This window comes from Guillardia theta (assembly GCF_000315625.1).
Source record: "Guillardia theta CCMP2712 unplaced genomic scaffold GUITHscaffold_109, whole genome shotgun sequence".
NCBI lineage: Eukaryota > Cryptophyceae > Pyrenomonadales > Geminigeraceae > Guillardia > Guillardia theta.
This window is the reverse complement of record NW_005434565.1, coordinates 112,374-140,191: the sequence shown is the minus strand read 5'-3', so window position 1 is coordinate 140,191 and position 27,818 is coordinate 112,374. Positions and strand designations below refer to the sequence as shown.

At 53.6% G+C, this 27,818-nt stretch overlaps 4 protein-coding genes across 4 annotated transcripts; 3 read left to right on the top strand and 1 right to left on the bottom strand.

The window, feature by feature from the left end:
* Window positions 1-764: 764 nt before the first annotated feature.
* GUITHDRAFT_165742 (hypothetical protein) lies at window positions 765-7,095 on the top strand. The gene is made up of 31 exons (XM_005823391.1): window positions 765-869; window positions 928-1,009; window positions 1,058-1,245; window positions 1,304-1,334; window positions 1,392-1,526; window positions 1,577-1,641; window positions 1,694-1,751; window positions 1,806-1,878; window positions 1,932-2,088; window positions 2,138-2,400; window positions 2,449-2,512; window positions 2,581-2,697; window positions 2,894-2,953; window positions 2,999-3,051; window positions 3,156-3,201; window positions 3,250-3,297; window positions 3,915-4,042; window positions 4,220-4,445; window positions 4,790-4,848; window positions 4,910-4,969; window positions 5,104-5,210; window positions 5,275-5,525; window positions 5,570-5,635; window positions 5,708-5,754; window positions 5,804-5,860; window positions 6,032-6,080; window positions 6,148-6,296; window positions 6,341-6,542; window positions 6,586-6,675; window positions 6,722-6,928; window positions 6,976-7,095. Exons 1-31 carry the CDS (start codon window positions 801-803, stop codon window positions 7,057-7,059), a joined length of 3,291 nt encoding a protein of 1,096 aa, XP_005823448.1. The 5' UTR covers window positions 765-800; the 3' UTR covers window positions 7,060-7,095.
* A 1,976-nt stretch (window positions 7,096-9,071) lies between these two features.
* GUITHDRAFT_97557 (hypothetical protein) lies at window positions 9,072-22,229 on the top strand. Its single transcript, XM_005823390.1, has 2 exons — window positions 9,072-9,151; window positions 9,198-22,229. The coding sequence occupies exons 1-2, from the start codon at window positions 9,099-9,101 to the stop codon at window positions 22,120-22,122; spliced, it is 12,978 nt and encodes a 4,325-aa protein (XP_005823447.1). The 5' UTR covers window positions 9,072-9,098; the 3' UTR covers window positions 22,123-22,229.
* GUITHDRAFT_117357 (hypothetical protein) lies at window positions 22,224-24,265 on the bottom strand (the record flags this gene model as incomplete). The annotated part of the gene is made up of 10 exons (XM_005823389.1): window positions 22,224-22,285; window positions 22,418-22,481; window positions 22,669-22,719; window positions 22,776-22,899; window positions 23,283-23,321; window positions 23,369-23,505; window positions 23,561-23,647; window positions 23,714-23,774; window positions 23,818-23,918; window positions 23,966-24,265. 10 exons carry the CDS (start codon window positions 24,263-24,265, stop codon window positions 22,224-22,226), a joined length of 1,026 nt encoding a protein of 341 aa, XP_005823446.1.
* A 507-nt stretch (window positions 24,266-24,772) lies between these two features.
* On the top strand, window positions 24,773-27,416 carry GUITHDRAFT_145735 (hypothetical protein; the record flags this gene model as incomplete). Its single annotated transcript, XM_005823388.1, has 10 exons — window positions 24,773-25,027; window positions 25,153-25,625; window positions 25,676-25,795; window positions 26,091-26,184; window positions 26,234-26,296; window positions 26,413-26,428; window positions 26,600-26,681; window positions 26,998-27,088; window positions 27,140-27,229; window positions 27,357-27,416. 10 exons carry the CDS (start codon window positions 24,773-24,775, stop codon window positions 27,414-27,416), a joined length of 1,344 nt encoding a protein of 447 aa, XP_005823445.1.
* Between the last annotated feature and the right edge of the window lie 402 nt (window positions 27,417-27,818).

The following is a 27,818-nucleotide window of genomic DNA, read 5'->3' as shown; positions in this document are numbered from 1 at the left end:
CACCCTGTCTCTCCATCGCTTTACTACCGCAAATATCAGTTTTGGGGCCGTAACGCATGCATTGGTGGAACCTCATCCCCTCACTGAACGGGACAGCGATAGGCAGCTCACCTCAGAGCAAAAGACCCAGGCTGGCTCTGGGTAATTAGATTTGCAGTAATATTTGTCTGCCTCTTCTTTCGTTCAATCATTCTCCTGAGGTGGGCTGGCAAAGTCGATACTTTTTCCCAAGTTGATCCATCAACTAAATTTTTGACTGAAATTGATCATTAACTAAACGTTTGTATGACCAAGAACTTGACTGAGGAATTTTCCATGCTCGAGGTAAGTGTGTAATGGCGGATAGAAGGCAGGAGGAGAGAAAGAATGGGCAGGACGGGGAATGAGGTGTCGCCAGATGCTGAGGATAGATGGGTAGAAGGAAGACGAACGTCTGTGAGAGCTAAGATGCTATTGTGACGAACAGTACGAAGAAAGCAATGCAGCAAGGGATTGGGGAGTAAACCTGCTGGGTGTCTGGTTGGTCGAGAGAAGGGTGCTGATGAGAAGCTTCAATGGAACAGACGTAGGAGGGAGATTAGAATTTAGAGTTTAGAGTTGAGTGAGAGCGAAGCAATGCGATGCTGGCCCAACAAGCATCCAAGGATTCAATCGAGGTCGAACCGATGGCCTCGTGATCGAATTGAAGGCCTTGAACGACGACAGCAGCCCTGAAGTTTTCTACCAGCATCAACTCGTACGTGAGAGTCTGAAAACACCAAAGGAGCGATCAGGGAGGTGAGGAGCGAACGAGTGCTGGGATGTCGTTCTCCTTCTTCTCTCGCCCTCATCCGCTCGTCCCTCCCGTCTCCACCTTTCGCATTCAGCAGGCAAGTGTGTGGTGCTGTGCCCTTCATCGTCTGCTTCCTGCCCTCACCCTCTTCTCAGGGATACGACGAGCATGGCAACTACGAAAGCCCCAGCATGGCATGGGGTTCCACCAACGAACAGACTAAGTTCTGGAGGCCGGGTGAGGAAAACGTTCTATCCTTGAATGTCGTGAGAGCGAACTCAACAGAAGGAGATGCGTTGAGCTCTCCCAACGTTCTGCAGAGGAGAAACCTTGATCTCTCTGCCCTGCCGATCTCGCAAGCTGCAGCAGAGGGGAGTTATGGCCTCTTGCAGGCTGAAGACTCGCGAAACCAGCAGGCGCTTTGCTTGTCTTGGGTTTCTCAGGACGCAGAGAAACTGTCGATGGCGAACAAGGTGAGATCTTTCTTGAGAATCCTCGCTGCTGCAGTTGCAGCTGATGTCTTGTTGGAAGGTGGAGAAGTATGGGGAGAGAGGGCCTGAAGGTAGTCGGCAGACGAGTACATTTGTCATTCGATGCTGTTGCTGAATGTTTGGAGCAGTCATGGTCAGAGAGGTCATGGGCTGGAAGGCAGAGAGGAACAAAGATGACAGAGCAGTGAACAACTTCAGTGGAGATACCTACGACGGCTCTTTCTCGCAGGCAGAAGGTGACCTGGAGATCATCGCTCAGGCTGGTAGAGCGACAGGGATGTTTGTTGTGCACGACCATAACGGGGGATGGCAGGGAGCATGAAGCAAATCCTCTCACTTCCCTACTCGGATGATCAGGTCTCCCTCGCCGTCCACAGGGTAAGTTTGCTCCTCGCCTCCTCTCCTTCCCCTCACCCCTCAACCTCTTCAGGTCGGGGAGACCCTCTTCATCGACTCGGTGGGAAGGATGAGCAAGCACAGCGCGGAAGGTGAAGAAGACAGGAGGCTCCTTGCTCGCGAATCCTGACCATTGACTTTGGCAGAGGGAACTCCAGGTCCTCCAGATGCTTCCGACCAGAACTCGTGGAAGAAACCCAAGAAATCTTGTTCCAAGAGGTGAAACTCAACTGCCATTCTCTGCTCCTTTGCTCTGACAAGTTCACGGGTAGAGCAAAGCAGAACCGAAACTTGCAGCGAGCGTTGTACAACAGGGTCTTATCTGCCAGCGAGACAGAGAGGCTCGACAGCGTGAAGATGACAGAGAAACTGGTTTGGGAAGACGAGGAGCCGGAGTGCCCTGGGAGCACGTCTGCCCGCAAGAGACAGGTCGATGCTCCGTGATCGATTGAAAAGTAAACGTCTGATGTGTTGTCAGGTCCCTTCCCGGAGAAGCGAGAGTTTGGAGCAGCAGCAGGAGGAGAACATCAACCAGGAGTGGCAGGGCCCCCTTGCGATATCTGTGTATGAAAGAGGAGACGGGAAGGAAACCAACAGCTTCCGAGATGCCAAGGAGGAGGAAGGGGAAGAGAAGGGGGAACAGCATTCACGAACACCAGCGCATGATGTGAATGCGAGCAAGGTTCACCTCAAGGTGGAAGAATCTGACAGCAGCGAGGAGGAGGAGGAGCAGGAAGAGAGGTACTCCGAGCCCTCCCTCCTCCCTCCTTCTGACCACCTTGTGTGAAGCATTCTCCGCATGTGTCGTCTGAGGTTCGGAGGGATGCAGATGCTGCTGGGGTCCGACGTGATGGTGAGGAGGAGGAGGAGGAGAAGGAGGAGAAGACACTTTGCTGGTGGTTGGCTGACTTGGCCCTCAAGGTGTTCGGGTCGAGCGGACATCCATGTGTGTCGCTGTATGTAAGGGACCCTGAGGTTATGAGCCTGCACTCGTACCTTGACCTCTGGTTGGACAACGTGATCGCTTCCGTCCCTGAGGTGTGAGAGGATGTTCAGCCATGGATGAAGACGGCGACTACGTGGAATATGATGATGATGACGAGGATAGTGATAGTGATGGTGGTGGTGGTGGTGGTGGTGATGATGATGATCATGATGCCGATGATTGTGGTGTTGGTGTTGGTGGTGGGGAGGGGGCGGGGGGGGAACGATGTTGACGACGATGATTTTGCAGGTGATGATCTGTTGGCACAAAGACTGTGTCATGCAAGGGTACATGCTCAAAAGGACTCAAGTGAGAGACCTGAAGCTTCTCAGTCAACTCGTAACAATTCTTCAGGATATTCCGGAGATGACGCACTTTGCCTTCAGCCCTGAGAGAGTCGAGAAAAAGTGACCTGTCTTGCCCTCCTCCTCCGCTACCCCCGCCACCCCCACATCTCCCCTGGCTCCTCGTCGTCTCCTTCCTCCCCCTGACCTTCGCGTGCATCCTGCAGTGGAGCGCAAGTCCTCAAATGGCTCCGTCAAGAGTGCAGCAGAGAGGTAGCACAAGAATCTCTCGCGTATGCTCAAATGCTGAAATGCTGGCAGGCATCCACCTACTGGCTCTACCGCGAGCAAGGAGACGACAAGCTCCAGGTGAGCATTCAGGAGGAGCAGGAGAGAGGAGGAGCAGGAGGAGAGAGCGGTGGAGCAGGCGAGAGGAGGAGAGGAGCAGGAGGAGCAGGCGCAGGACCTGGAGCGAGGAAGAGCAGGAGGATCAAGGGCAGGAGCAGGAGAGAGGAGGAGAGGAGCAGGAGGAGCAGGAGCAGGAGGAGAGGAGCAGGAGGAGCAGGAGCAGGAGGAGCAGGAGAGGGGAGGAGAGGAGCAGGAGGAGCAGGAGCAGGGCCTGGAGCGAGGAAGAGCAGGAGGATCAAGGGCAGGAGCAGGAGAGAGGAGGAGCAGGAGGAGCAGGAGCAGGCGAGAGGAGGAGAGGAGCAGGAGCAGGAGGAGCAGGAGGAGCAGGAGAGGGGAGGAGAGGAGCAGGGCCTGGAGCGAGGAAGAGCAGGAGGATCAAGGGCAGGAGCAGGAGAGAGGAGGAGCAGGAGGAGCAGGAGGAGCAGGAGCAGGCGAGAGGAGGAGAGGAGCAGGAGGAGCAGGAGCAGGAGGAGCAGGAGAGGGGAGGAGAGGAGCAGGGCCTGGAGCGAGGAAGAGCAGGAGGATCAAGGGCAGGAGCAGGCGAGGGGAGGAGGAGACTTTGCGATGACGAGGAGCAGTTGTACAATCTCGAGGCGATGAATCGAGCGATGGGTGCCAGCAAGGATGAAAGTTTCAGTCATATCAAGTCTGTTCCTCCTCGCTTTGCATTCCCTGTCGCCATGTTGTGCTTCCGTGCGGCAGCTCGGTGAGCAGCCTCCTCCTACCCGTGCCTATTGCTCTTCTCCTTCTCCTCCTCCTCTGCTCTTCCACTCTTGCTACTTGTCGTTTCCAGTGCAACTCCTCTTTCCTCCTTTTCTTCAATCTCTCTATCCTTCTCCCATGATTCTTCCAGACACTGACACATGTTGGATCAGTCTTGCAGGAAGCCTGAAGCAGGTGGGGAAGGGAAGAGACATGCAGTGCGAGTTAAAGCAGTGGAGCAGGAGCATCGCACGAGGAGGAGAGAGCTTCTGCTGCACTGTTCCTCACTGTTGGACGAGAGGGAGCACGGGTTTCTCATTGCGACCGTGGAAGAAGGGATTGCAGAAACTTATGTTGCCATCGACATCGAAGACGACATGAAGGATGACAAGGAGATCAGCAGCAAAGTGAGATCGAGAAGACTGGGGTAAGGCTCTACCTCTCCCTCACCTCTCCTACCCCATTCTGAGAGGAAGTTTCGAAGGTGCGTCGAGAGCTATCATGCGCTACATGCAGACACCTTCGTCCTCCCCTCCTCAGACAAGCGATTCGATACTCAGTGCGCCGTCGGTCACTTGTCAAGGTGATGATGGAACGACTATGATTTTCCTGCTTCCTAATGACCTTTCTGCCTTACCAGGGGCATCAACGTCCTCCAAACCCTTGCAGGCGGTGGATCGCTTCTATACCGACTGAAGAGGAAGGCGAGTTGATGGGACCTCTCTTCCTTCCAGTCACCTGCCACCCACAGGCCCTTGAGTGCTTTGTCTTCCTCTGCAACGTTCACGTCTCCAAAGGGCAGTTTGACAGGTGAGCTGAGATCAGCCGCCAGGTGCAGTTTGACTCCTGTTCTGACATCCCACCCTCCCAGCGCATTTCTGATGCTCCGACGCGCTTTCCAATGTGCCATCACCTCGTCGAAGGACTCGCAGTGAGAAACGCCTCCTCTCTTCTTCTCACCAGTCACCGGCAGCCAACAGGCTGAAGCCGCTCGAGGCCTTCTTTCTCGCCCGCCTACGGTGACCTTGTTCATCCCTCCTACATCAGTCTCACCCTCCCCCTCAGCGTCCTCCTCGGCGACCTCTTCGCGTCCCCCAACAGCGGCAGCCCGGGAGACACGAGCAGCAATGACGGGGAGGAGGAGAAGGAAAGTGACCAGGCTCCAGAACAAGGTGAGATGATGTTGAGAGAGTCGCTTCCTGTCTTCCGCCTCCTCTGTCCCTCACTCCATTCCAGATGTGGAGGAAATTTCCAACAATTTGGAATCAGGAGGGCAGCTGATTGGTCTCGACGTGCACGGTGAACATCTACCCTACATTCCTCTACAGGACGTCGTTGCCATGCCCAAGAGCACGCGGCTGCAACATGTCAGAGCTTCGCTCATGTTGGCGGAGGAGCTGACGGACCTTCAGGCGCTGAGGCACTACGAGAAGGCCACGAGCTACTTCGCCTTTCACGGCTCTTACGTCGACTTTGTGATCCACATGGTGAAGGCGATCGCCTGCCTCCTTGTCTTCTCACGCTAATTCAGCGACGTCTCGGGCACGCGCGTAACGAAATGGCTAAGATCTTCTGGAGCGAAATGAATGTCGACGAGGTGCCCCAGCCTCCTCCTCCTCCTCCTCCTCCTCCTCCTCCTCCTCCTCCTCCTCGTGCTGATCGCCTGCAGGCGGAGACAAACTGGAAGCAAGCGCTCAGCGTCTTCACAACCGTCGGGTTGTCAACTCGTGAACTGAGCGCGATAGCTGCTGATGGACGTCAACAGGGATGAGGACAATCAAGCGGTTGTTGCCATCAACCTCGGCCGGCTGATGAGGGGGAGGTGCTGGTGAAGCGGGAGATGAAAGCGACTGATGTTGCAAGGGCAGGAGCTCCATGCTGCGACAAGAGGGCGGAGGAAGGTTTCAGGGCCCTGCCCGCGCCTGCTTCGCGTCCTCCATCCCGATGTGGGTGGCAGGCTGATGATGTGGCGGAGAGTGAGACAGGGACGTAGGTATGAACTGGCGTTCAAAGCGCTCAAGACGAGGCAGACGAATCCGATGGTGTGGAAGATCATACAGGCGAGTCAGAGTCATTCGAGTCAGTCACGCTCACCGTAGGGTTCGGCAGGGGGAGATAGCGGAGACTCTGGACGAGATGGCCTCCCTCCTCGAGAAGGACATCCTACGTGAAGATCCTTCGGGGAACGCGGCGGCTCAGTGGTGGAGCGATCAAGGGGCGAGAGAAGACGCCCAGCTGATAGTCGACCTGAGGGCCAGGTGACTTTACTCGGAAGAGGAGGTCACGTGACAGCTGCGGTCAGGGCCCTGGACTTCCTGCAGCAGCAGCAGGCTCCAGCTCTGAGGGTGGCCCGGTCACATCTCTCCCTCGGCTCTTTCTACTTGAAGACGCTCGACCTGGGCCAAGGAGAGCTGGGAAGCAGCCCGGCATCCAGGGTGCACAAGTCACGGTTTGAAGCAGCTGAGAACCAGCTCAGAAAGTGCATGCACATCTGTGGCAGCGAGGTGGTGAAGGTACTCTCGTGTATCACTCTGACGAGCAGGGCAGGCGGAGGGAGGAGAAGCCTTGTTCCTCCTTGCTGTCTCCTCGCTTTCCAAACTTGTTCGCAGGAGGTTCTCCAACCCCAGGAGCCTGCAGGTGAAGTTGCTGCAGCTGTGCTGTCGGGCAGTGACAGGAGGAGCAGGCGATGAAGGAATCTTTAGACGCCCTTGCCATCGCTCGGAGACTTCCTTCAGGCAGTCAGCAGCTGACCAACGACATCAAGTCGGCGAGAGAGAACGTCCTCGACGACCTTCGAAGTCTGCTGCGAGATTTGTCGACGACGGCACCGGCACGAGGTGGAGCCAGCAGTCATCGCAACAAGGATGCGTTCAAGGACCTGTACAGAAAAGTGCGTTGCTCGTATGCAATTCCACATGATGACTTCACCTATTGCAGGCCCTCAAGCTTCAGGTCGCTGGTTGGACGGATGTCCTCGCAGCGGTCGCAGAGGCGTCAAGCTTGTTGTCGGAAGTAAAGTAGATATGATAACTTAACCTTTCTTGTACGTCCAAGTAGAATCCAAGGCTGTAGGCCGCGAGTGGCGTCAGGCTCTACGTTGATTGTGTTCAAGACTCATCAGACATTCGATTTCAATTTAGCTCATTATCACAAATATCTCTCGTGATATACCACTGACAAGTTGTTCCAGTCATGTCTTAGCAAGGGGTCATTGAGTCACAGCGTATAGTGGCACAAATGCTTTCTTGTTAGTCAGAACTAGTATGCTACTCAGTGACTATGCCGCAATACTTTTAATGAATATGCCATATCATTTTTCATATGCTATTGATATGCCATATCATTTTTCATATGATATTGATATGCCATATCATTTTTCATATGCTATTGATATGCCATATCATTTTTCATATATGCTATTGATATGCCATATCATTTTTCAAATGCTATTGATATGCCATATCATTTTTCATATGCTATTTATATTTTTCATAAGCTATTTATCATACTATGGTCCGAGCCTCAAGATGTCCTCATGAACATTGCTTTTCACTCCTCCAAAATACTCCAACGTATCACCATCTCGTATGTACGCATCCATAGCTGTTGAGTCACTTGTAAAAGAAAGCTGCTGGTAGATCTCCTGTAACACTGAAAGTGCAGATTTGTCCCCTCCAAACGGCCGTCCATTACCTGCTCGCCAGAGTCAATAGGTCAACATGCTCCTTTCTCCCTCCGCAGGCTTCGTATGCAATTTGTTGAGAAAAGATAGTACTGGATACTTCCCCTTGGGTAAATATTACTATGTCACTACACGGTGAATGGCTGGAAGTCCGTCCGATCACTTAACTTTGAGTAAACCACTGGTAGCAAAGAGGCCCGGAGTCTCAGTCGGGGCCCGGGCAGACCGGGCCCCAATCAGGCCCAGTGGGTTTGGCGGGGCTAGAGGGGGATGAGGGTGAATGTGATGGAGCATTGGAGCCCAACCGTTAGTTACCTTGGAGTTGGGTATTCATTTTGAATATATCCTTATCACATTTCGAATTTCAATATACAATTTTAGCAGTTGGAGTGTTTCTCTGAAGTCCTGGTACCCGCGGGCCGATTGGAATGGCGACGGAGGCGGAGGAGCAGGAGGAGAAGGGGGTAGAAGCGACGGTCATGGAAGGAGAGGAGCAAGCGGAAGGACTTGGTCAAGACGACAAGCATGACGATCCAAATTCAGGCAAGAAAAGCCCCGAGAACGTCTCTCCGCAGAACAACGATACGGATACACCGGTTGGAAGCAAAGAAAAACTGATTGACAATGAAAAGATCGAAGAGAGTAATGAGAATGGCGAGAGCCCTGAGAGACCTGCTGAGAATGAAACAAGTCAAGAGGCAAGCGGAAGTCAAGGAGAGCAAGAGCAAGCATCACCAAATGGAACTGATGTACAAGATCCAACCGCCTCTGAAACCTCCCCTAAGAACGAAAATGTGAATGGCTCCATCGCGGTCTCATCGATCAAGGCCTCTCCGATTGAAGCAACTGCAGAAATCAGCGTGAAAAAGAACACGTCTGCAACTACAAGAGAGATCCTGGCCGACCTTCCCTCGGAGCAGGATCCCTCAGATTCAGCTTTGGAAGGCATGCGTTTGCTTCAGTGCGTAGAGTGGATCAGGGATAGGTTGATTGAATCCCACGTGTGCGCTGAAGATCAGAGTTTTGTGAGTGCGACGCTTGTGCTTCATGCAATCCCTGATGTTTGTCTGGTGGCAGGAAGATGAGGTTCGCAAAGAAACAGTTAAATTCCTGACAAGCGATAGAAGCGCGAGGTTGTTTGCGTATAAACTCAAAGGGGATCTTGTCCTTTCAGAATATCTGCCGCCTCCCGGAGCTAAAAATGCCATGTACTTCATGAGGTCCAGCGGGTCTCCAGTAACGAGAGAAAACATATGGAGGATGGTGCAGTATGGTGAGTGCAGGGATAGCAAACGATGTTGCACTGACATGTTGGCTGATTGTTGCAGGGAAGCTGAACGGTCTTGGTCCTGAAAGTATACCGAGCCTGTTGAAGTTGATGAGCAGAATCTACGTGCCGGCGGTTTCGTCCAACAGCACATGGCCAGATAGGTCTGTAGTCGAGCGTTTGTTTGTCACCCCTGACAAGTGCGTGCAGCTTTAGAAAGGAATTCAGCGGACAGATACACAAGTTTATGGCAATCTTGACTGAAAGCTCGCATCAGATCCATGGCAACACCGTGCTGTACGTGCCGAGAGACGATCTGACTGACTTGGATGCCTGCGTGAAAGACAAGGAGCTAGTCCAGCGCCTGGAGACAAACCTGATTCACTGGACGAGGCAGATCAAAGAGGTGATTGCTGGGTCCGATGCCTCTCACAGCGATGCTCAACACGAGGACAGAGGCCCTCTAGCGGAGATACAGCATTGGAAAAGCCGCTCAGACGATTTGAGTGGAATCAGCTCACAGCTCGAACGATCAGATGTGAAGCGGATCTGCTCGGTCCTTGAGAAAGCAAAGTCGTCATACTTGAAACCGTTCAGCGACCTAGCGCAAGAGATCATGGATGGCAGTGAAGAAGCTCGCGATAACCTCAAGTTCCTCCAAATCCTCTTCGATCCCTGTACCAAACTGGCAAGCGCGAAGCCGAAAGACATTTCACAACATCTCCCGGAGATTTTGAATCTGATCCGCGTGATATGGTCTCTGTCTAAGTACTACCATACGCCTGAGCGAATCATGGGGTTGCTGAGAAAAGTCAGCAACGAGATCATTCTACGTTGTTGTGAAAACATCAACTTGAAAGACATCTTCGACGGTAAAATAGAAGAACCCTCCCAAGTTTTGCAGGAAAGCATAAAGTCAGGAGACGACTGGAAAGAAATCTACCGCAAGATGGTAGAAAGGATGAAGATAATCGATCCCGAAAAAGCATGGAACTATGACGAGAGTCGCATCTTCGCACAAATAGATGCCTTCATGCAGAGATGCCGTGACTTGCTGGAGGTATGTGAGAGTCAAAATCAATTCAGCCCCTCGGAGGAATCAGAAATACCTGTCTTCAGTGGCGTGCAAGGAGACGAAATCTCGAAAAACCTTACAAAGATTCAGCAGAGTTTCAAGAAGCTCATCACTAACTTTTCAAACCTCAAGTATAATATTTTGGATGTGAAGGCGACCAAATGGCATGATGATTACAACGTATTCAAATCTGGAGTCAAGGATTTGGAGATGATGATGCAAAACGTTATCACAAGTGCGTTCGAGACAGTCTCCACCGTAGAGCAGGGGCTGAGGATGCTAGAGGCATTCCACCATATGGCAAAGCGCGAAGCAATCAAGAGGACGGTGCAGAACAAATCGTCGTTTGTTTACTCACTGTTTTTCAATGAGCTGACAAAGGTAGGACGTGAGTTCAATCAGAATCGTTCTTCCCCTCCTATCAGTCAGGGAATTCCCAAGTATTCCGGTTCAGCCGTATGGGCCAAGTCCTTGCAGAAAAGGTTGCAGGATCAGATGACAGTCTTGAACTCGACCTACTACCTGAGAAGCTGCAGAGAGCATGAAGAGGCTCAGTCGAACTTTTACGCGCTCAGCGGCGCGATCGATGAATATATCAAGAAGAACTATCAGGACTGGGCGTCTAACATCGACGAGAACTACGCGAGCAAGCTGGAGCGAAACCTTCTCGTCCAGGTGGCCGGAGGCTTCCTGGAGATGAACTTCGACAAGGACTTGATCCGATTGTTCCAAGAAGTCCGGTACTGGGAGAAGTTGGTGTTTCCTATCCCCTACACGGCTATGGAGATGGCTTCTCAGCGTGAAAAGTTCAGGGTGATCCGAGAGAACGTGCTGCTTGTTGTGCGAGATTTCAACAAGATTCTGTCTATTACAGACAAGGGAGAACGTAAATTATTCCAGGAGAAACTCAACAACCTGAAACGGATCATCAACCCTGGTATAACTAAGATGCATTGGTCCTCCCGCGGTATAGTCGACTACTACTGCAGACAATGCCGTACACATTGTGAAGAAGTCTATAGACTCGTTCTGACCTTCAAGTCCAATCATGATCAAATCATGAAACTTGGGAACATGATTGCAGATACCTTGTTGGTGAAGATAGAGAACAAGCGTATATATGAAGAAGGAAGCTTTGAACAAGTGCAAGACGAACACCGTTCTGACGTCAAGAACAAATTGAAGAATGCGCATGAAGAGATCAAGAACCTGATTTCAAAGAGTTACGAGATGTTCAGCAACGACATGGAAGAAATACAGAGAGAATGGCACAGGTATGTTTCCAAGATCGATCGGATGGTTGAAGATGCCCTGCGTACAACCGTGAAGAAATCTTTGCAAGAAATATCGAAGGCAATCAACGGCGATGCCAAGACTGAGGTGCACCCTATCTTCAAGGTGAACATGACGTTAGAGAGGGAGAGAGTGGAGTTTAAACCCACGATGAACAACTTAACGCAAATGGTGAACAATGTCTCCAAGGAGCTCATCACAGTGGTGACAATCATCCCCAAGTTGAAGGACCTCCATGACTCAAAGGAGACATTTTACTCGCGGATCTCGAATGACGAAGATATCCTCAAGATTATGGTGAGCGTGATGGGAGGAATGAGCTCAAGCCTGGATAAACTTCAAAAGTACCTGACGTTCTGGGAGAAGTACAAGCACACGTGGGACTATGACAAAGATGCATACATCCGGAGGTATGCCAAAGCAAACCGCACCTTGGCAACCTTCGAGCAGGACATTCAACGATACAGAGAGCTGCAGAATGACATACTTGCCGAAGATACAATAGTCAACATGAACTTCATCTGTATCGATTGCTCGCCATTGAAGCAAGCAATTGTTGGCCACTGCATTGGTTGGCAGAACAAGTTCACTTCCTTGCTTCACAGCAATGCAACATCAGAATTAAATGCCTTGCGAGATCTCTTCTTTTCAAACACGCAGAAGTTTCAGACACATCCTTCCAATCTGGATGAGCTGGCCGAACTGATTTCACAATGTAAGAAGCTGCAGGAGGAAACAGATTCTATCAGCGCAAGGTTTGAGCCTTTGTACGATCACTACAAGCTGTTGGAGAAATTTGACATCATCATTCCCGAAGAAGAAAAAGAGCAAGTGGAGTCTCTTCCCAATGAGTTTGTCAAGTTCAAGGCGATGCTAACAGACTCAGAGCGGTCGCTTCACAGCAGCAAAGAGAAGATGAAAGGCAACCTGATTCAGAGCCTGGAACAATTCAAGATTGATGTCGCCAACAAGAGGAAGAAGTTTCTGTCGGAAGGACCTTTCGATCCCAACACTGACTTGCAGAAGGCCTTCAGTCAGATCCAACACTGGAAGCAAATGACATCGGCAGACCGAGAAGGTGAGAGCAAAATGCAGGCCGGAGTTGACTTGTTTGGTCTGGATAGACCGGTGTACAAAGACATATCTCTGGTGGAGAAGGACCTGGAGCTATTGGAGCAGTGTTGGAATTTGGTGAAGGAGTGGAATGAAATGTGGGAGTTGTGGAAGAACGGAAGGTTCACGGACCTTCACACAGAGGAAATGGAGGAGGCAGCAGCAAAGTTCAACAAGAAGTTGCAGAGGATTGGGAAGGAGGTGAAGAACTGGGACATCTGGGAAAAGACGAGAGAGAAAGTGGACCAGTTCAAGAGAGCGCTGCCTCTCATCCAAGACCTCAGGAACGAGGCCCTTCGTGATCGTCACTGGATACAACTGATGGAGCATATTGGCAAGACTTTCGAGCCTTCCGATGACGATTTCACCCTGAACAAGGTGATGGAACTACAGCTTCCCAGTTTTGCAGAGGTGATCGGTACAATCTCGAACTCTGCCAGCAAGGAGTTGATGATTGAGAAAGCAGTCAACAACATGGAAAGCACTTGGAACGTCATGAAGCTAGATATTCACAAGTACAAGGAAGACTACTTGATGTTGAGATCTACGGAGGAAGTGTTTGCAGCCTTGGAGGACAACGTGGTCTCACTTTCAACCATGAAGTCATCCAAGTATGCCTTGTCGTTTCTCCCCGAGCTTGAGAAGTGGGAGAAAACGCTGTCACTGGTCTCAGAGACCGTCGAGTCGATCCTCACGGTGCAGAGATACTGGATGTACCTGGAGAACATCTTCGTGGGCTCAGAAGACATTCGGAAGCAGCTGCCGACCGAGTCGAAGCTCTTCGATCAGATCAACACCACATGGAAGCAGATCATGAAACGTCTGCAACAGGAGAACAACGTCGTGAGTGCCTGCAAACTGGACGGAATGCTGAAGACGCTGAACAACTTGGAGTCGAACCTCGAGAAGATCCAAAAGTCGTTGGACCAGTACCTGGAGACCAAACGGCAGGCGTTCCCGCGATTCTACTTCATCTCCAACGACGACCTTCTGGAGATTTTAGGGCAGGCAAGAGACCCCCTGGCTGTCCAGCCTCACTTGAAGAAGTGCTTCGAAGCCATCAAGTCCCTCAAACTTGAGCCGCCCGGCAAAGACGGTCGGAGGAATTACGAAGCGATCGCCATGAACTCGCCGGACGGAGAGAGCGTGCTGTTCACGAGTCACATCACGATAGATGGACCTGTCGAAGTTTGGTTGTTGGAGATCGAGAATGTCATGCGCCAGACCCTCCGCAAGGTTCTCAATCAAACCCTTAGCTCCATGAAAGGAACCAAGCGAGAGAAGTGGGTCAACGACTTTCCGGGTCAGCTCCTGATCACTGCCGGTCAGATGCAGTGGACGTCTGAGTGTGAGAAGGGTCTCCTTGATAGCGAGAAAGGCAACAAGGTCGGCGTCCGCACCGCCAAGAAGAAGCAGGTGGTGCTGCTCAACAAGTATGCGGAGATGGTGAGAGGCCAGTTGAACAAGCTCAACCGAAACAAGGTCGTCGCAATCATCACCATCGAAGTCCATGCTCGAGATGTAATCGACAAGATGATCAAAAACGGCACGGCGTACCTCAACGACTTCGAGTGGATGTCACAACTTCGATTCTATTGGGACAAAGAGATTGACGATTGCCTGACGAAGCAGAATCAGAGCAAGTTCGTCTACGGCTACGAATACCAGGGGAACAACGGAAGGCTTGTCATCACCCCTCTCACTGACAGGTGCTACATGACCCTCACCACAGCTCTGCACCTCAAGAGAGGAGGAAATCCCCTGGGCCCAGCTGGCACCGGCAAGACAGAGACGGTGAAGGACCTCGGCAAGGCGATCGCCATGTACGTGCTAGTCTTCAACTGCTCGGATGGCCTCGACTACAAGTCTCTCGGGCGCATGTTCTCAGGTCTTTGCCAGCAGGGAGCGTGGTCATGCTTCGATGAGTTCAACAGGATTGACATAGAGGTCCTCTCAGTTGTAGCCCAGCAGATCCTTCAGATCCTCACGGCTGTCAAGGAGATGCAAAACTCTCTCATCTTCGAAGGAATTCATATCAAGCTGATCAAGACCCTCGGGATCTTCGTCACCATGAACCCGGGATATGCCGGCCGTTCTGAACTTCCCGACAATTTGAAAGCTCTTCTGAGGCCGATAGCGATGATGGTGCCGGATCTTGCTTTGATAGCTGAAATCATGCTGAGCTCTGAGGGATTTCAGAACGGAAAAGTGTTGGGAAAGAAGCTGATCACGCTCTACCAGCTGATGCAGCAGCAGATGAGCAAGCAGGATCACTATGACTACGGGATGAGAGCTATCAAAGCCGTCCTCGTCGTCGCAGGTTCTGTCAAGCGAGTCGATCCGGAGATGTCGGAGGAAGTGATCCTTCTGCGGGCAGTGAGAGACATGTCCATCCCGAAGCTGGTGGGCTCGGACATCCACCTCTTCAACGCTCTTTGCGGGGATCTTTTCCCAGGGGTTGAGCTGCCTGTGGTGGACTACGGAGATCTGCTGCAAGGCATTAAAGAGTCCCTCACCGAGTCAAAGCTGCAGCACAATCAAAACATCATCCTCAAGACCATCCAGATCTACGAGGCCAAGGCCTGCCGGCACGGCAACATGCTGGTAGGGCGAACCAAGACAGGAAAAACCACCGCCTGGTCCACCCTGCAGAAGGCTCACAACTCGTTGAAGAAGCAGAATAAGAGCGGGTGGGAGCGGGTGGTGACTTTCGTGCTCAATCCCAAGGCGTTCAGTCTGGGAGAGCTGTTCGGCGAGTACAACCTGATGACGCGCGAATGGACTGATGGAACTCTCAGTAGCTGCATGCGTGAAGCCTGCTCCGACGAGAAGCCCGACAACAAATGGATCCTTCTGGACGGGCCCGTCGACACCCTGTGGATAGAGAGCATGAACACGGTTCTGGACGACAATAAGCTGTTGACTCTGATCAACGGCGAAAGAATCGCGTTGCCTCCCATGGTCAAGTGTCTGTTCGAAGTCGAGGACCTTGCTGTGGCCTCACCTGCCACAGTGAGTCGAGCAGGGATGATCTACTTCGACCTCTCAGGGCTGGGATGGCGCTCTTACACTGACAGCTGGTTGGAGTCCAAGAAGGGCAAGGAGGAGGATGCTGAGATGGTACCGCTGATCTCGAATCTGATCGACAAGTACATCGACAAGATACTCGAGAACAAGAAGCACAACGTCACTGAGCTCATTCCGCTCTCTCCTCTCAACACTGTGATCAGCTTGACGAAGCTCTTCGACGCCTTGAGCACCAAGGCGAACGGAATCGTACCAGGAAGTGACACGCTTGCAAAGATGACTGAGATGTGGTTCATATATTGCTTAGCCTGGTCTCTGGGAGCTGGAGCAGACGAGAACGGAAGGAGGAAGTTGGACGTTTGTATCAGAGAGATCGATGCCCAGCTACCGGGCAAGAACACAGTCTACGACTACTTCGTTGACGTTCACAAGGTGCAGTGGAGCCCCTGGGAAGAGAAAGTGACGGCGAAGCAATGGAGACCGACTGCGGATACTCCCTTCTTCAAGCTGATCGTGCCGACCATCGACTCCATCCGCAACACGTCTCTACTAGACGTTCTCATCCGCGAGCATCGTGACGTCATCATCACTGGCCCTGTCGGCTGCGGCAAGACAACCATCATCCAGCAGTGCCTCGCGCAGCTCCCGGAGTCCATGACTGACCTCAACATTCAGTTCTCAGCTCAGACGTCTTCGAACCGTGTGCAGGAAACCATCGAGGCGAGCGTGGAGAAACGGACCAAAGACACGTACGCACCTCCTGCCAACAAGAAGATGATCATCTTCATCGACGACATGAACATGCCGCAGAAAGACACCTTCGGGAGCATGCCTCCCCTCGAGCTCTTGAAGATGTGGCTCGAGTACGGGTTCTGGTACGACCGTGCAAAGCAGCTCAAGCGGTTCATCAAAGATTGCTTCGTGCTCGGCGCGCTGGGGCCCCCTGGCGGAGGGAGGAACTGGCTGCCGCAGAGGTTCCAGAGCAAATTTCACTGCGTGAACTTCACGTTCCCGGATGACTCGCAGGTCAGGAGGATCTTCGGCACTCTGATCAACATGAAGCTCCAGCACTTCGCGGACGAGATCAAGCCGCTCGGGGACATCATGACTCAGGCCACCATCGAGATCTACAACACCGTCAAGGCTGAGCTGCTGCCAACGCCGTCCAAGAGCCACTACATGTTCAACATGCGAGACCTGAGCCGAGTGTTCCAGGGAGTGCTCCGAGCTGACGAGCAGTTCACCGACTCGAGAGATGCCATGACGCGACTGTGGATCCATGAAAGCTTCCGGCTCTTCCACGACAGGTTGACCGACGACGTGGACAGAGCTTGGTTCCGGAAGCTGATGGAAGGCAAGCTTGAGACTCTGTTCCAGACCTCTTGGAGTCAGATCTACATTGGCAACGGCAACCCGACCATGTTCGTAGACTTCCTAAGAGCAGGATATGATCCTCCCCCGTATGAGGAGGTGATGGATGAAGCGGCGTTCAAGACGTTTGTGGAAGAGAAGTTGGATGAATACAATACAGAGCCAGGAGTCGTCCAGATGAACCTGGTCCTCTTCCGAGACGCCCTTGCCCACCTCAGCAGGATCTGCAGGGTGATCAAGCTTCCTCGCGGAAACTGCCTGCTCATCGGGGTGGGAGGTAGCGGGCGGCAGAGCATCAGCAGGTTGGCTTGCTACATCTGTGAGTTCAAAGTGTTCATGATCGAGATCAGCAAGTCGTACCGTTACAACGACTTCAGGGAAGATCTCAAGAAGTTGTTTGAGATGGCCGGCGCCAAGAACCAGCCAACGGTCTTCCTGTTCAACGACAGTCAGATCGTGGAGGAGTTCTTCCTGGAGGACATCAACTGCTTGCTCGGGAGCGGCGAGGTCCCTGGCCTCTTTGCGCCCGATGAGGTCTCGAACTATCGGGAGCTGATGAGGAACGAGGCGAGAGCGGCGGGGATGGAGGAGACGCCGACGGTGCTATGGCAGCTCTTCATCGAGAGGTGCCGACAGAACCTTCACCTCATCCTCTGCATGAGCCCCATAGGAGAGGCCTTCAGGACCAGAGTGCGCATGTTCCCCAACCTGGTCAACTGCTGCACCATCGACTGGTTCCCCGCCTGGTCCAACGAGGCGCTGCAAGAAGTCTCGCTCAAGTTCCTCAACGAGTCGACCAACCAGAACCTCAAGGAGGCAACGCAGGGAGTGTCGAACATCTTTGCGGTCGTTCACACCTCCGTCATCGACAGCACAGCTCGGATGCTGCAGGAGCTGAAGAGAAACAACTATGTCACCCCCACCAACTTCCTCGAGCTCGTCAAGGTCTACCTCAGCGTGCTGACACAGAAGCAGAAGGAGCTCGAGGACCAGATCTTCAAATTCCGCAACGGCATCGAGAAGCTTGACAACTCGCGCGAGCAAGTCGAAGTGATGTCGCAAGAGTTGGAGGTGAAGAAGAAAGAAGTCTCAGTAGCGCAGAAGGAGTGCGAGGAGATGCTGGTGGTGATCGTCAGAGACCGCAAGATTGTCGACGAGCAGCAGAGGAGCATTCAGGCGGAGAGCGAGAAGGTCCAGCGCGAGGAGGCAGAGACCCAGAAGATCGCAGACGACGCGCAGAAGGACCTTGACGAGGCTCTGCCGGCGCTCTCAGCAGCCGAAGAAGCTCTGAACGCTCTCAACAAGAAGGATCTGTCAGAGATCAAGGCGTACGCCAAACCGCCTCCACTTGTTGAGATGGTGATGGAGGCCGTGATGGTGCTGAGAAAGGGTCAGAGCTCGTGGGAAGAGGCGAAAAAAGAGCTGGGAAATCCAAGTTTCCTGTCGGAGCTGATCAACTACGACAAGGACGCGAACTTGAACGAGTCAATGTTGTCAAAGGTGTCGAAGTATACATCCAAGCCTGAGTTCGACCCCGAACAGGTCGGCAAACAGTCGGGGGCAGCCAAGTCTCTCTGCCTGTGGGTGAGGGCGATGGTGGTGTACGGGCGAGTAGCGAAGAACGTGGCGCCGAAGAAGGCGAAGCTCAAGGCAGCCATGGACAGCCTGGTGAAGAAACGATCGCAGCTCAAGGCTGCCCAGGACGACCTGCAGGAAGTGACGGACAAGATGCTGGCGCTCAAGAACAAGTACGACGAGAGCGTCGGGTTGAAGGAGAGGCTCATGAACGAGTCTGCCGAGCTCGAGGCCAAGCTGGACCGAGCGCAGCGGCTGGTGGGCGGGCTGGGAGGGGAGAGAGATCGCTGGGACGAGAGTGCGACCAACCTGGAGTCAAAGATCACCAAGCTCATCGGAGACTGCGCGATCTCGGCCGCGTACCTGTCCTACTGCGGGCCCTTCACAGCTGAGTACAGGCTGGACCTGGTCCACAACTCGTGGATTCCGAACCTGAAGAAGCTGGAGATCGTTGCATCAGACAACTTCTCCTTCTCAGAGTTCCTCGCTGAGCCCTCGACTGTGAGGACGTGGAACATTCAAGGGCTGCCCCCCGACTCCTTCTCCACCGAGAACGGCGTGCTGGTGACCCTCGGCCGGCGCTGGCCCCTGTGCATCGACCCGCAGTTCCAAGCGAACAAGTGGATCAAGAACCTGGAGAAGTCGCAGGGGCTCAAGGTGATGGACCTCAACATGTCGGACTGGATGAGGCAGATGGAGAACGCCATCCAGTTCGGCAACCCCGTGCTGCTGCAGGACATCGGCGAGGAGCTGGACTCGTCCCTGGAGCCGGTGCTGTCCAAGGCCGTGACCAAGAAAGGAAACTCGATGATCCTCAAGCTCGGCGACAAGGAGGTCGACTTCAACCCGGACTTCAAGCTCTACATCACCACGAAGCTGTCGAACCCGCACTACACTCCCGAGATCTCCACCAAGACGACAGTGATCAACTTCGCAGTGAAGGAGGACGGAATGGAAGACCAGGTTCTGGGGCTGGTGGTGAAGAAGGAACGCCCCGACCTGGAGGAGAAGAACCAAGAGCTCATAGTCAACGTGGCGCAGGGCAAGCGAACTCTTGTAGACCTCGAGAACAAGATCCTTGCCCTGCTGTCCTCCAGCAAAGGTTCGCTCCTCGACGACGCGAGCTTGGTAGACACCTTGCAGACGTCGAAGCTGACGGCAGAGGAGGTTTCTTCTCAGCTCCAGATCTCTGAAGGTACCAAGGAGCAGATCGACAAGGCAAGGGAGTCTTACAGGCCCTGCGCAACCCGAGCCTCCATCCTCTACTTTGTCATCACGGATCTGACGAACCTGGACACCATGTATCAGTTCTCTCTGGACTACTACTTCGATCTTTACAACCAGTCGATCGACAAGAGCGCAAAGTCAGAGGATTTGGAAGAGAGGATCAGACATCTCAACACGTATCACACGGCCTCAGCCTACAGGAACATCTGCCGCAGCCTCTTCGAGAAGCACAAGCTCCTCTTTTCCTTCCAGATGTGCGTCAAGATCCTGCAAAAGTCCTCTAAGATCAACAACGACGAGTACCAGTTCTTCCTGCGCGGCCCCGGACTGGTCGACAAGTCCTCTCACCCTCCCAACCCAGCTCCCGAGTGGATCGCTGAGTCAGCATGGGAGGCGATCTGTGAGATGGACAACCGGCTGTCAAACCTGCGCAACATCACTTCGTCTCTGGAGCAGAACACTTCCGATTGGAAGAAGTGGTACGTCAACCAGGAGCCGGAGAGCTCGCCGCTGCCCGGGGAGTGGGAGAACAAGTGCACAGAGCTGCAGCGACTGGTTCTGATCCGCTTCCTCCGCCCTGACCGAGTCATCTTTGCCGTCAGCAGCTTCGTGGCGAACAACCTCGGCCCCAAGTTCGTCGAGCCGCCAGCGTTCGACCTGGACCTGGTCTACAACGACTCTCTTCCTACAGCCCCTTTGATCTTTGTGCTCTCCCCGGGAGTGGATCCGGTGGTGATGCTCAAGTTGAAGGCGGAGCAGAAGGGGATAGGCGACAAGTTCTACAGCCTGTCGCTGGGGCAGGGGCAGGGGCCCATCGCCGGGAGGATGCTGGACGAGGGGATGAGGGATGGCCACTGGGTCTTCCTTGCCAACTGTCACCTCTGCCTGAGCTACATGGGCGAGCTCGAGAAACGAGTCGCCGAGCTGCCGTCCCGGCAGCTGCACCCTGAGTTTCGCATGTGGCTTTCCTCTGCCCCCACCCCCAAGTTCCCCATGTCGATCCTGCAGAGTGGGCTGAAGATGACGACAGAGCCGCCGCGGGGGATCAAACCGAACCTGACGCGCCTGCTCAACAAGTTCACAGAGCCGCAGTTCGAGAGGTCGAAGAAGCTGAGCAAGTACAAGAAGATGTGCTTCGTGCTGTGCTACTTCCACGCGTCGCTGCTGGAGAGGAGGAAGTTCAAGAACCTGGGGTGGAACATCCCCTACGACTTCAACGACTCTGACTTTGACATCTGCGAAGACCTCCTGGTCCTCTACCTCGACAACTATGAGCAGACCCCCTGGGAGGCGATCCGATACCTCATCGGGGAGGCCAACTACGGCGGTCGCGTGACAGACAACTGGGACCGGAGGCTGGTCACGACCTACCTGGAGAGCTGGTACTCGGAGACCCTCTTCGACACGGAGAACTTCAAGCTCTCCTCCCTCCCCACCTACTACATCCCCGAGGACGGGCCCCTCCAGTCCTACAAGGACTACGTCGCGCAGCTGCCCAACTTCGACGCCCCCGAGGCCTTCGGGCAGCACAGGAACGCGGACATCGCTTCGCAGATCGAAGACACTAACGAGATGCTCGAGGCTCTGCTGATGCTGCAGCCGCGAGTCATCGATGGCTCGGGAGCCTCGAGGGAGCAGATCGTTGACGGCATCGCTACGGAGCTCCTCGAGCAGCTACCACATGACATGGACTTGGACGCGTTCATGGCCGCCAAGATGGACGACCAGAGTGCTCTGCATGTTGTGCTGTTCCAGGAGGTGGAGCGATACAACCTGCTGATGAGAGACGTCCGGGGGCAGCTGACGGAGCTGAAGAAGGCGATCAAGGGGACGGTGGTGATGACGTCAGACCTTGACGAAGTGTTTGTCTGCCTCTTCGACGGGAGGATCCCCAACCAGTGGCTGAAGGGGTACCCCTCCCTCAAGCCCCTCGCGACCTGGTCGCGCGACCTGCTGGATCGAGTGAAGCAGTTCTCGGACTGGGGCACAGGAACGTATCCTGTCGTCTACAACCTCGGCTACTTCACCTTCCCCACTGGCTTCCTCACTGCCGTGCTGCAGAACTCAGCGCGGAGGAACAGCGTCTCGATCGACGTCCTCTCGTGGGACTTTGTGATCCAGGTGAACGAGGTCAAGGAGCCGCCCAGGGAGGGCGTCTACATAGGAGGCACGTTCCTGGAGGGAGCTGGATGGGACGCGGAGGCAACTTGCCTGCAGGAGCCCAACCCCATGGAGCTGCTCATCAGCATGCCGGTGATCAACTTCAAGCCGACGGAGAGCAAGAAGAAGGCGAGCAAGGGCATCTACCAGTGCCCCTGCTACTACTACCCCGTCCGCACCGGCACGCGAGAGCGACCATCCTACATCATCACCGTCGAGCTTCGGTCGGGGAAAGCAGAGGCCGATCACTGGATCAAGCGAGGGACGGCGATGCTGCTGTCTGCGGCTACGTGAGAGCTGGAGATGTAGAGAGAGTGAGACAGAGAGAGGTAGTGAATGGTTTGAGTAGGACAAGTTCAAATCTTGTTTTAAGCGTCAAATCAATGCTTTCTTTCTCACACAATTCCTGTCGTGTCGTCGATGTTGCGCTGACGGTAGTGCTTCCTCTGCGCAAGCCCTGCATCTCCCCGTCACCCACACGCGCGGAGAGGAGGAGGAGGGGAGGAGGAGGGAGAGGAGGAGGAAGAGGGAGGGAGGGAGGGAGGGAGGGAGGGAGGAGGGTGAGGGATTGTGAGGAAGGGTGCCGTACGTTGCTCCATGGTAGTCGCCGACGCCATGAAAGTCTCCTTGTTCATCTTGCTCTGGAATTCAGCCTGCAGCGCGTCATCGTCACGTGACATGGGACATGGCGAGCCCACCTCGCTGTCTTTAGTCCTCTGAGCCTCCACCGTCTTCTCGATCATCTTCTCGCCTCCTCCTCTCCTCGTCCTCCCTTATTGTCCTCCTCCTCCACATGATCTTCCTCGAGCCCTACCGGGTTTCATGATACTTGCGCGCAACCTCGTAACCGTTGTCAATGATTCCCTTCCTCCCAGTCATGGAGTACTCCTCCTGCACCATCCAGTCAATCTCTGCATGCCCGTGACAGCTCGTACTTTCTTCTTCACCACAGCAGCACCGGGCACGTACGGCGTCTGATTCTCCTCTCGAGACTGCGACCCTTTCCACAGGCCATACCCGAGAAGGCCGCTGGAGGAGGAGGAATGGGCCTTGGGGGCGCCGTTGTCCTGCCTGCCGACATGCGGTCAGAGGTCAAGTCAACTTTCTCTCACGGGGTCTGAAGCACCTCCTCTCGCGCTCCCGGCTCCCCTCACGCTCCCTGCTCCTCTCCCTCTCCCTGCTCCTCTCCCGGTGCTTGCTGGAGATGGCAGTCAGAAGGAGACGCGAGCGCTGGCGGCAAGGCACCGATCGCGATCAGAATCTCTCGCGCGATCTCGCGATCTTGAACGACTGCAGCTGCACGTCAGGAGGGTGAGGACACAAGTGTGACGGACCGTGAGCGAGGAGAAGCGTCGCGAGAACGAGATCGTCTGGGAGGGCAGGAGAGCAGCGTCAGAACAAGAGAGGAGGAGAGCAGCGTCAGAAGAAGAGAGGAGGAAGGCGGAGCAGCTCACCGATGCTTGTCACCGTACCTGTCTCGCGACCTCGACCTCCTGCCAGCAGATGCTGAGCTGAGGAGAGAAGAAGGTAGTGGGCTAACCTGCTCTGGCCAGCATCGTGCCTTGACTCCCGAGCGTGCTGTCCTGAGCTCCTGTCCTGACGGGAATACTTGTCGTCGAAAGCTTCTTCTCGCATCTTCCTCCGTTTCCAGTCGTCTTTGTCATCATCGGAATCATGCTACGAAAGAACGAGTGAGAGACTTTGACTTGCGCTCGAAGCTATTGGCATCAACCTTGCGTTTCCCCTCCTTCTTCATTTTCTTTGCTTCTTTCTTTGCAGCTTTCTTCTGCTCCTTTGCCAATCTTTTCGCCTCCAATTCCTACCAACACCATCATCACCACGGCCAACAGGAACAAGGTCTCCATGCCTTCTTGAACTCAGCCACTTTGAGCGGGTTGTCCAGCATTCGCTCCCGCTGCTTCTTCTCTGCGTGCTTGATGGCGAACCTAGCAGCGCGTGAGACAGTCTCCGAGCAAGCTCTCATCCAACAAGGGGTCATCTCGAATCTTGTTCATGTCATCCCGGTAGGCGCTAATCGCGTCTTTCTGCTTCTCAACAAAAGCTTGACTGACTGCCTCGTTCTTCATAACCTGATCGACTAGCTCAGTGCGCCTGTAGAGGAGGTGCGAGGATGAACCTTCTTCAGATCCTCGTCCTCCTTGTCGTCTTCCTTGGGCTTTCCCATGAGGTATTCGTCTGCGTCTGCCTGCACATTGATAGGGGGCGCGTACATCCAGGTCAGCTTGTTCTGTGTGCTCTGGCCTGCCCCTTGCAGTTGCCTCAGCTCCTCCATCTCCCTTTCCTCCTTCATCTGCTTCTGAAGAAGCTCCGTCTTCTTCTTCTCCCGCTCCTTCTCCTGCTCCTTGAGCCATACTCGCTCTTGGTTGTTGATATTGGCTGTATGCCAGCTCTTCTTGGCAAGGAAAGCGAGAGACATGGTGAACTACCGGCTCCTGATGTCGACGGGCTCTTTCTTCCTCCTTCCTCCTGTCAGGAAACAACATTCAGAAAACCACAAGAAGCACACCCTTGTCAATCTCTCTCCCATGGCCACCCAGGACGCCTTCACGTTTCTAGTCGCATCTATAGACATCTACTCTGCTGAGTCTTGATCCCTCGTACACTTCTGTCCCCTCCGCTCTCTTCTTCGCTTCTTGCTCTGTCCTTCTATCTTCCTCCTCGTCCTCGTCCTCGTCCTCGTCCTCATCCTCATCCTCTCCTTCAGCGCTGCTCCCCTGTCTAACTCTGCATGCCTGCTGCGTGCCCCTCAGAATTGGTTAGTGAAAATTGTACATACTTTTCCAAAATATGTCAGTAAATTTCAAAATTTCACGTATATTTGTTGATATTTAATAAAATTTGACAAACTTCAGCTCCAAAACTGGCAAACTTGGTAGCGTGAAACGTCTTTGTGCCAGAGTTCTGGCCGCGGGGACGGGGCGCTATGCTAGGGGAGGATGAGGACGAAGCGGGGGCGCTGATGATCAACAACAAGCCCATCGAGAGCTTCATCCCTCTGGGAGAGCCGGAGCATGGACGACAGTGGGTGGTGAGCAACGCGAGGAGAGGAGAAGAGAGGATTCTGTGGAAGGAGAGGGAGGAAGAGTCTATGCAGAGGAACGCAGGAACATGCGTTATCGTCTTCAGGAGACGGCAATCACGCCGTGAGGGTAGGAAAGGGAGTTGGATTGAGAAGACAGTGAGAGAGGAGGAAAGAATTCCAGCAGACAGGAGGAAGAGAGTAGGTTTGGTCCTCAGGAGGAATGCGAGTCAGTGGGAGGGAGGGTCCGGATCTTTGATTCTTGTGCTGAGTATCGCTAATAGGTGGGTCTCCTCCTCATCTCATCGCTGGCCCAAGGAATCGCTCTGGGACTGGCTGGGTTGCTGGCTGTCAGGCTCAAGATCGTTGACGCTCTAGTCCCCGTCGACGCTGAAAAGTCAGCGGATTTGCTTTCACTGGAGGACGAGGGTTTTGTCGAGGTTGCTCAGGGTCTGGCTCTCTTCTTTTCCGCCCCCATAGTCGCTCTGTCCGTCGACAACCGATCAGCCAGCAACGTCCAGCTCCAAGTCATCTCCCTCCTCGCCTGCATCGTTGGTACCCTGCTGTTACCAATTCAGCATTTCGTTGAGGGGGATGACCAATCCGACTCGAAGCACTTGCAGCATCACCTCCTCTCCTCCCTCAAGTGGATGGGCTTCGTGATCGTCCATGTAGGATCGGCTGCCGTCCGTCCTCTCATGGCAGTCCTCGTTGCCAATCAAGTACGCGACGGCGAACGCCAGGGTTCAATGATTGGGTGAGCAAAGGGAGGGGGAGGAAGAACATGGAGACTGAGGAGGGTTTTAGGTGGAACTACGTGAGCTGCACGTTCGGATATTGTATGTCTGTCGTCCTGTTTCAATTTTCTTTGAAGATCTGGGTCATCGGGATTCTGCTGGTGAGCGGTAGGAGGAATGTGGGAATGAGGTGGGGAAGATGGAGAGATGGAGCAGGGAGCGGACGAGCTAGAGCATCGATTAAGAAGGGAGACTGATGAGAGATGTAAGAGGAAAATGCAGTAGAATTGTTGTATCTGAGGAAGCCAGACAGAGAGGATTGAGCAAGATACGAGTGAGAGGAGTGGAATGGCTGAATAGGGTGGAGGCAAGTTCAATATCCTTACTTTTCTGACTTTTTTCTTTCCTGCCTTTGTCTGTCACGTCGTTTTGTTCCTCTGTCTTCCTCCTTGCTCTTTGCACCAGCTTTCGTGCCTTGTATGCAGTACCATCATAATGTACACTCTAATGGCGAACAATCTCCTGGGCGAGTACAGTGGGCCTCTAATCCCCAATTTCTGGAGGCTCTCCGGACCGCATGTGAACGAGTTCCTAGTGTTCTTCCTAAGAAACAGCTCACGTGTTGCAGGCTGGAGCTGGGACAGAGCTGGGAGAAGTCCGGTCCCGTTATGACCCGTACCTGACTCGGATTGTAAGATGGGTGGGAGGAGGGGAGAGCAGATTTTGTGACTTTTGTGTCTGCTTTTCCCAGAGCGATTACCTTACAAGTTATCCATCAATCTTCTCTGAGACTTCGAGCCAGTCCAGGCAAAACTTTATCAAGGTACAAAACAGCTCATTTCCTGCCCTATGCTTTGTCGAGAGTTCCTCGCCTTCCCCTCTCACACCTCGTCTGTTGCCTTGCTTCCCCTCCTCTCTCCTCCTCTCTCCTCCCTCCCAACCTCTTCCCTCTTTTCTTCCCTCCTCTGTCTTTTCTTAATTCCATGTGGATCAGATCATCACTCTCGGGTTGGGTTGGAGAATCGTCAGCGAACAAAACTTCTCTGGCACATTCAGAGTTGGTCGATGAATGACAAGTGAGATCCACTCTCATCTCAAAGCCCGAACCCTCCTCCTCCTCCTCCTCCTCCTCCTCCTCCTTCTCCTCCTTCTCCTCCTTCTCCTCCTTCTCCTCCTTCTCATCCTTTTCCTCTTTCTCCTCCTTCTCCTCCTTCTCATCCTTTTCCTCCTCCTCTTCCTCTTCCTCATCCTCATCCTCATCCTCTTCCTCTTCCGTGCCTCTTCCTCTTCCTCACCTTTGCTCTTAACCCCTCTCCATTCCTCCTTGCTCTCCCTCTCCCTCTCCCTCTCTCCTCCCTCCCTTCCTCTTGCTTATTGTCATCCTCTGTGCAGAATCTGTATCGGCTCGTCGAGGAACTCGACAGTGAGATCGGCCGATCTCACGGGAGACGACAACTCCGACTGCATCGAGTTCGGCAGCAATGTAAGGAAGACGGGGAGATATGGTAAATCATTGATCGCATTTTGCTTTCAGGTTGTCTCTTTCATCGGGTCCCTTCTTGGCCTGATGCTGTTCACTTGCATTCATTCTGGTGGGATCGACCTCAAACTTACTGTTGTGAAGGTATCCCTTTCTATCCCTTTCCTCCAATCTCCCTCTCTCTCTCTCTCCCTCCGGAGCTGACAACGTGCAAGGGCACCCTGGTAGCCTTGACTCGTCTCTTCTCCAGCTGTTGACGTGCTGGCATCAGGTGGAACTCAGGGGGAAGTTGGAGGACCTGAAGAAAGAGAACCAGAGCCTTCAAAGGTGAGCAGCTGGGGTGGCGTGAAGCGGGCTCTAGAGCTGACAGACGAGGAAGCGCAAAGACAATACATGAGGGGAGCCTGCAGAGTCTGACAAGCTCGCAAGAAGAGTTGTCAACTAAGGTTTTGACAAGGCGGGAGGAGCACGACGAGTCTGCTGACGTGTGTGGCCAGCTGAAGCAAGAGAAGCAAGAAGGTCGAGACTGGACTTTCAGCTCGCTAGGTATTGAAACAGCTGGGCTGGCTTCCCTGCCTCAGTGACGATGCCTTGTCGGAGCTGCCCAATCGTCTTGTTTGCGAAGAGCGGTAAACTAAAAACCTGACCGAGGTCTTGGGGGCCCTTGAAAATTTCTGACATGCCTCCTCTTGACCAACCCTTAACTCACAACCATTAAAATTCCGCAAAAAGT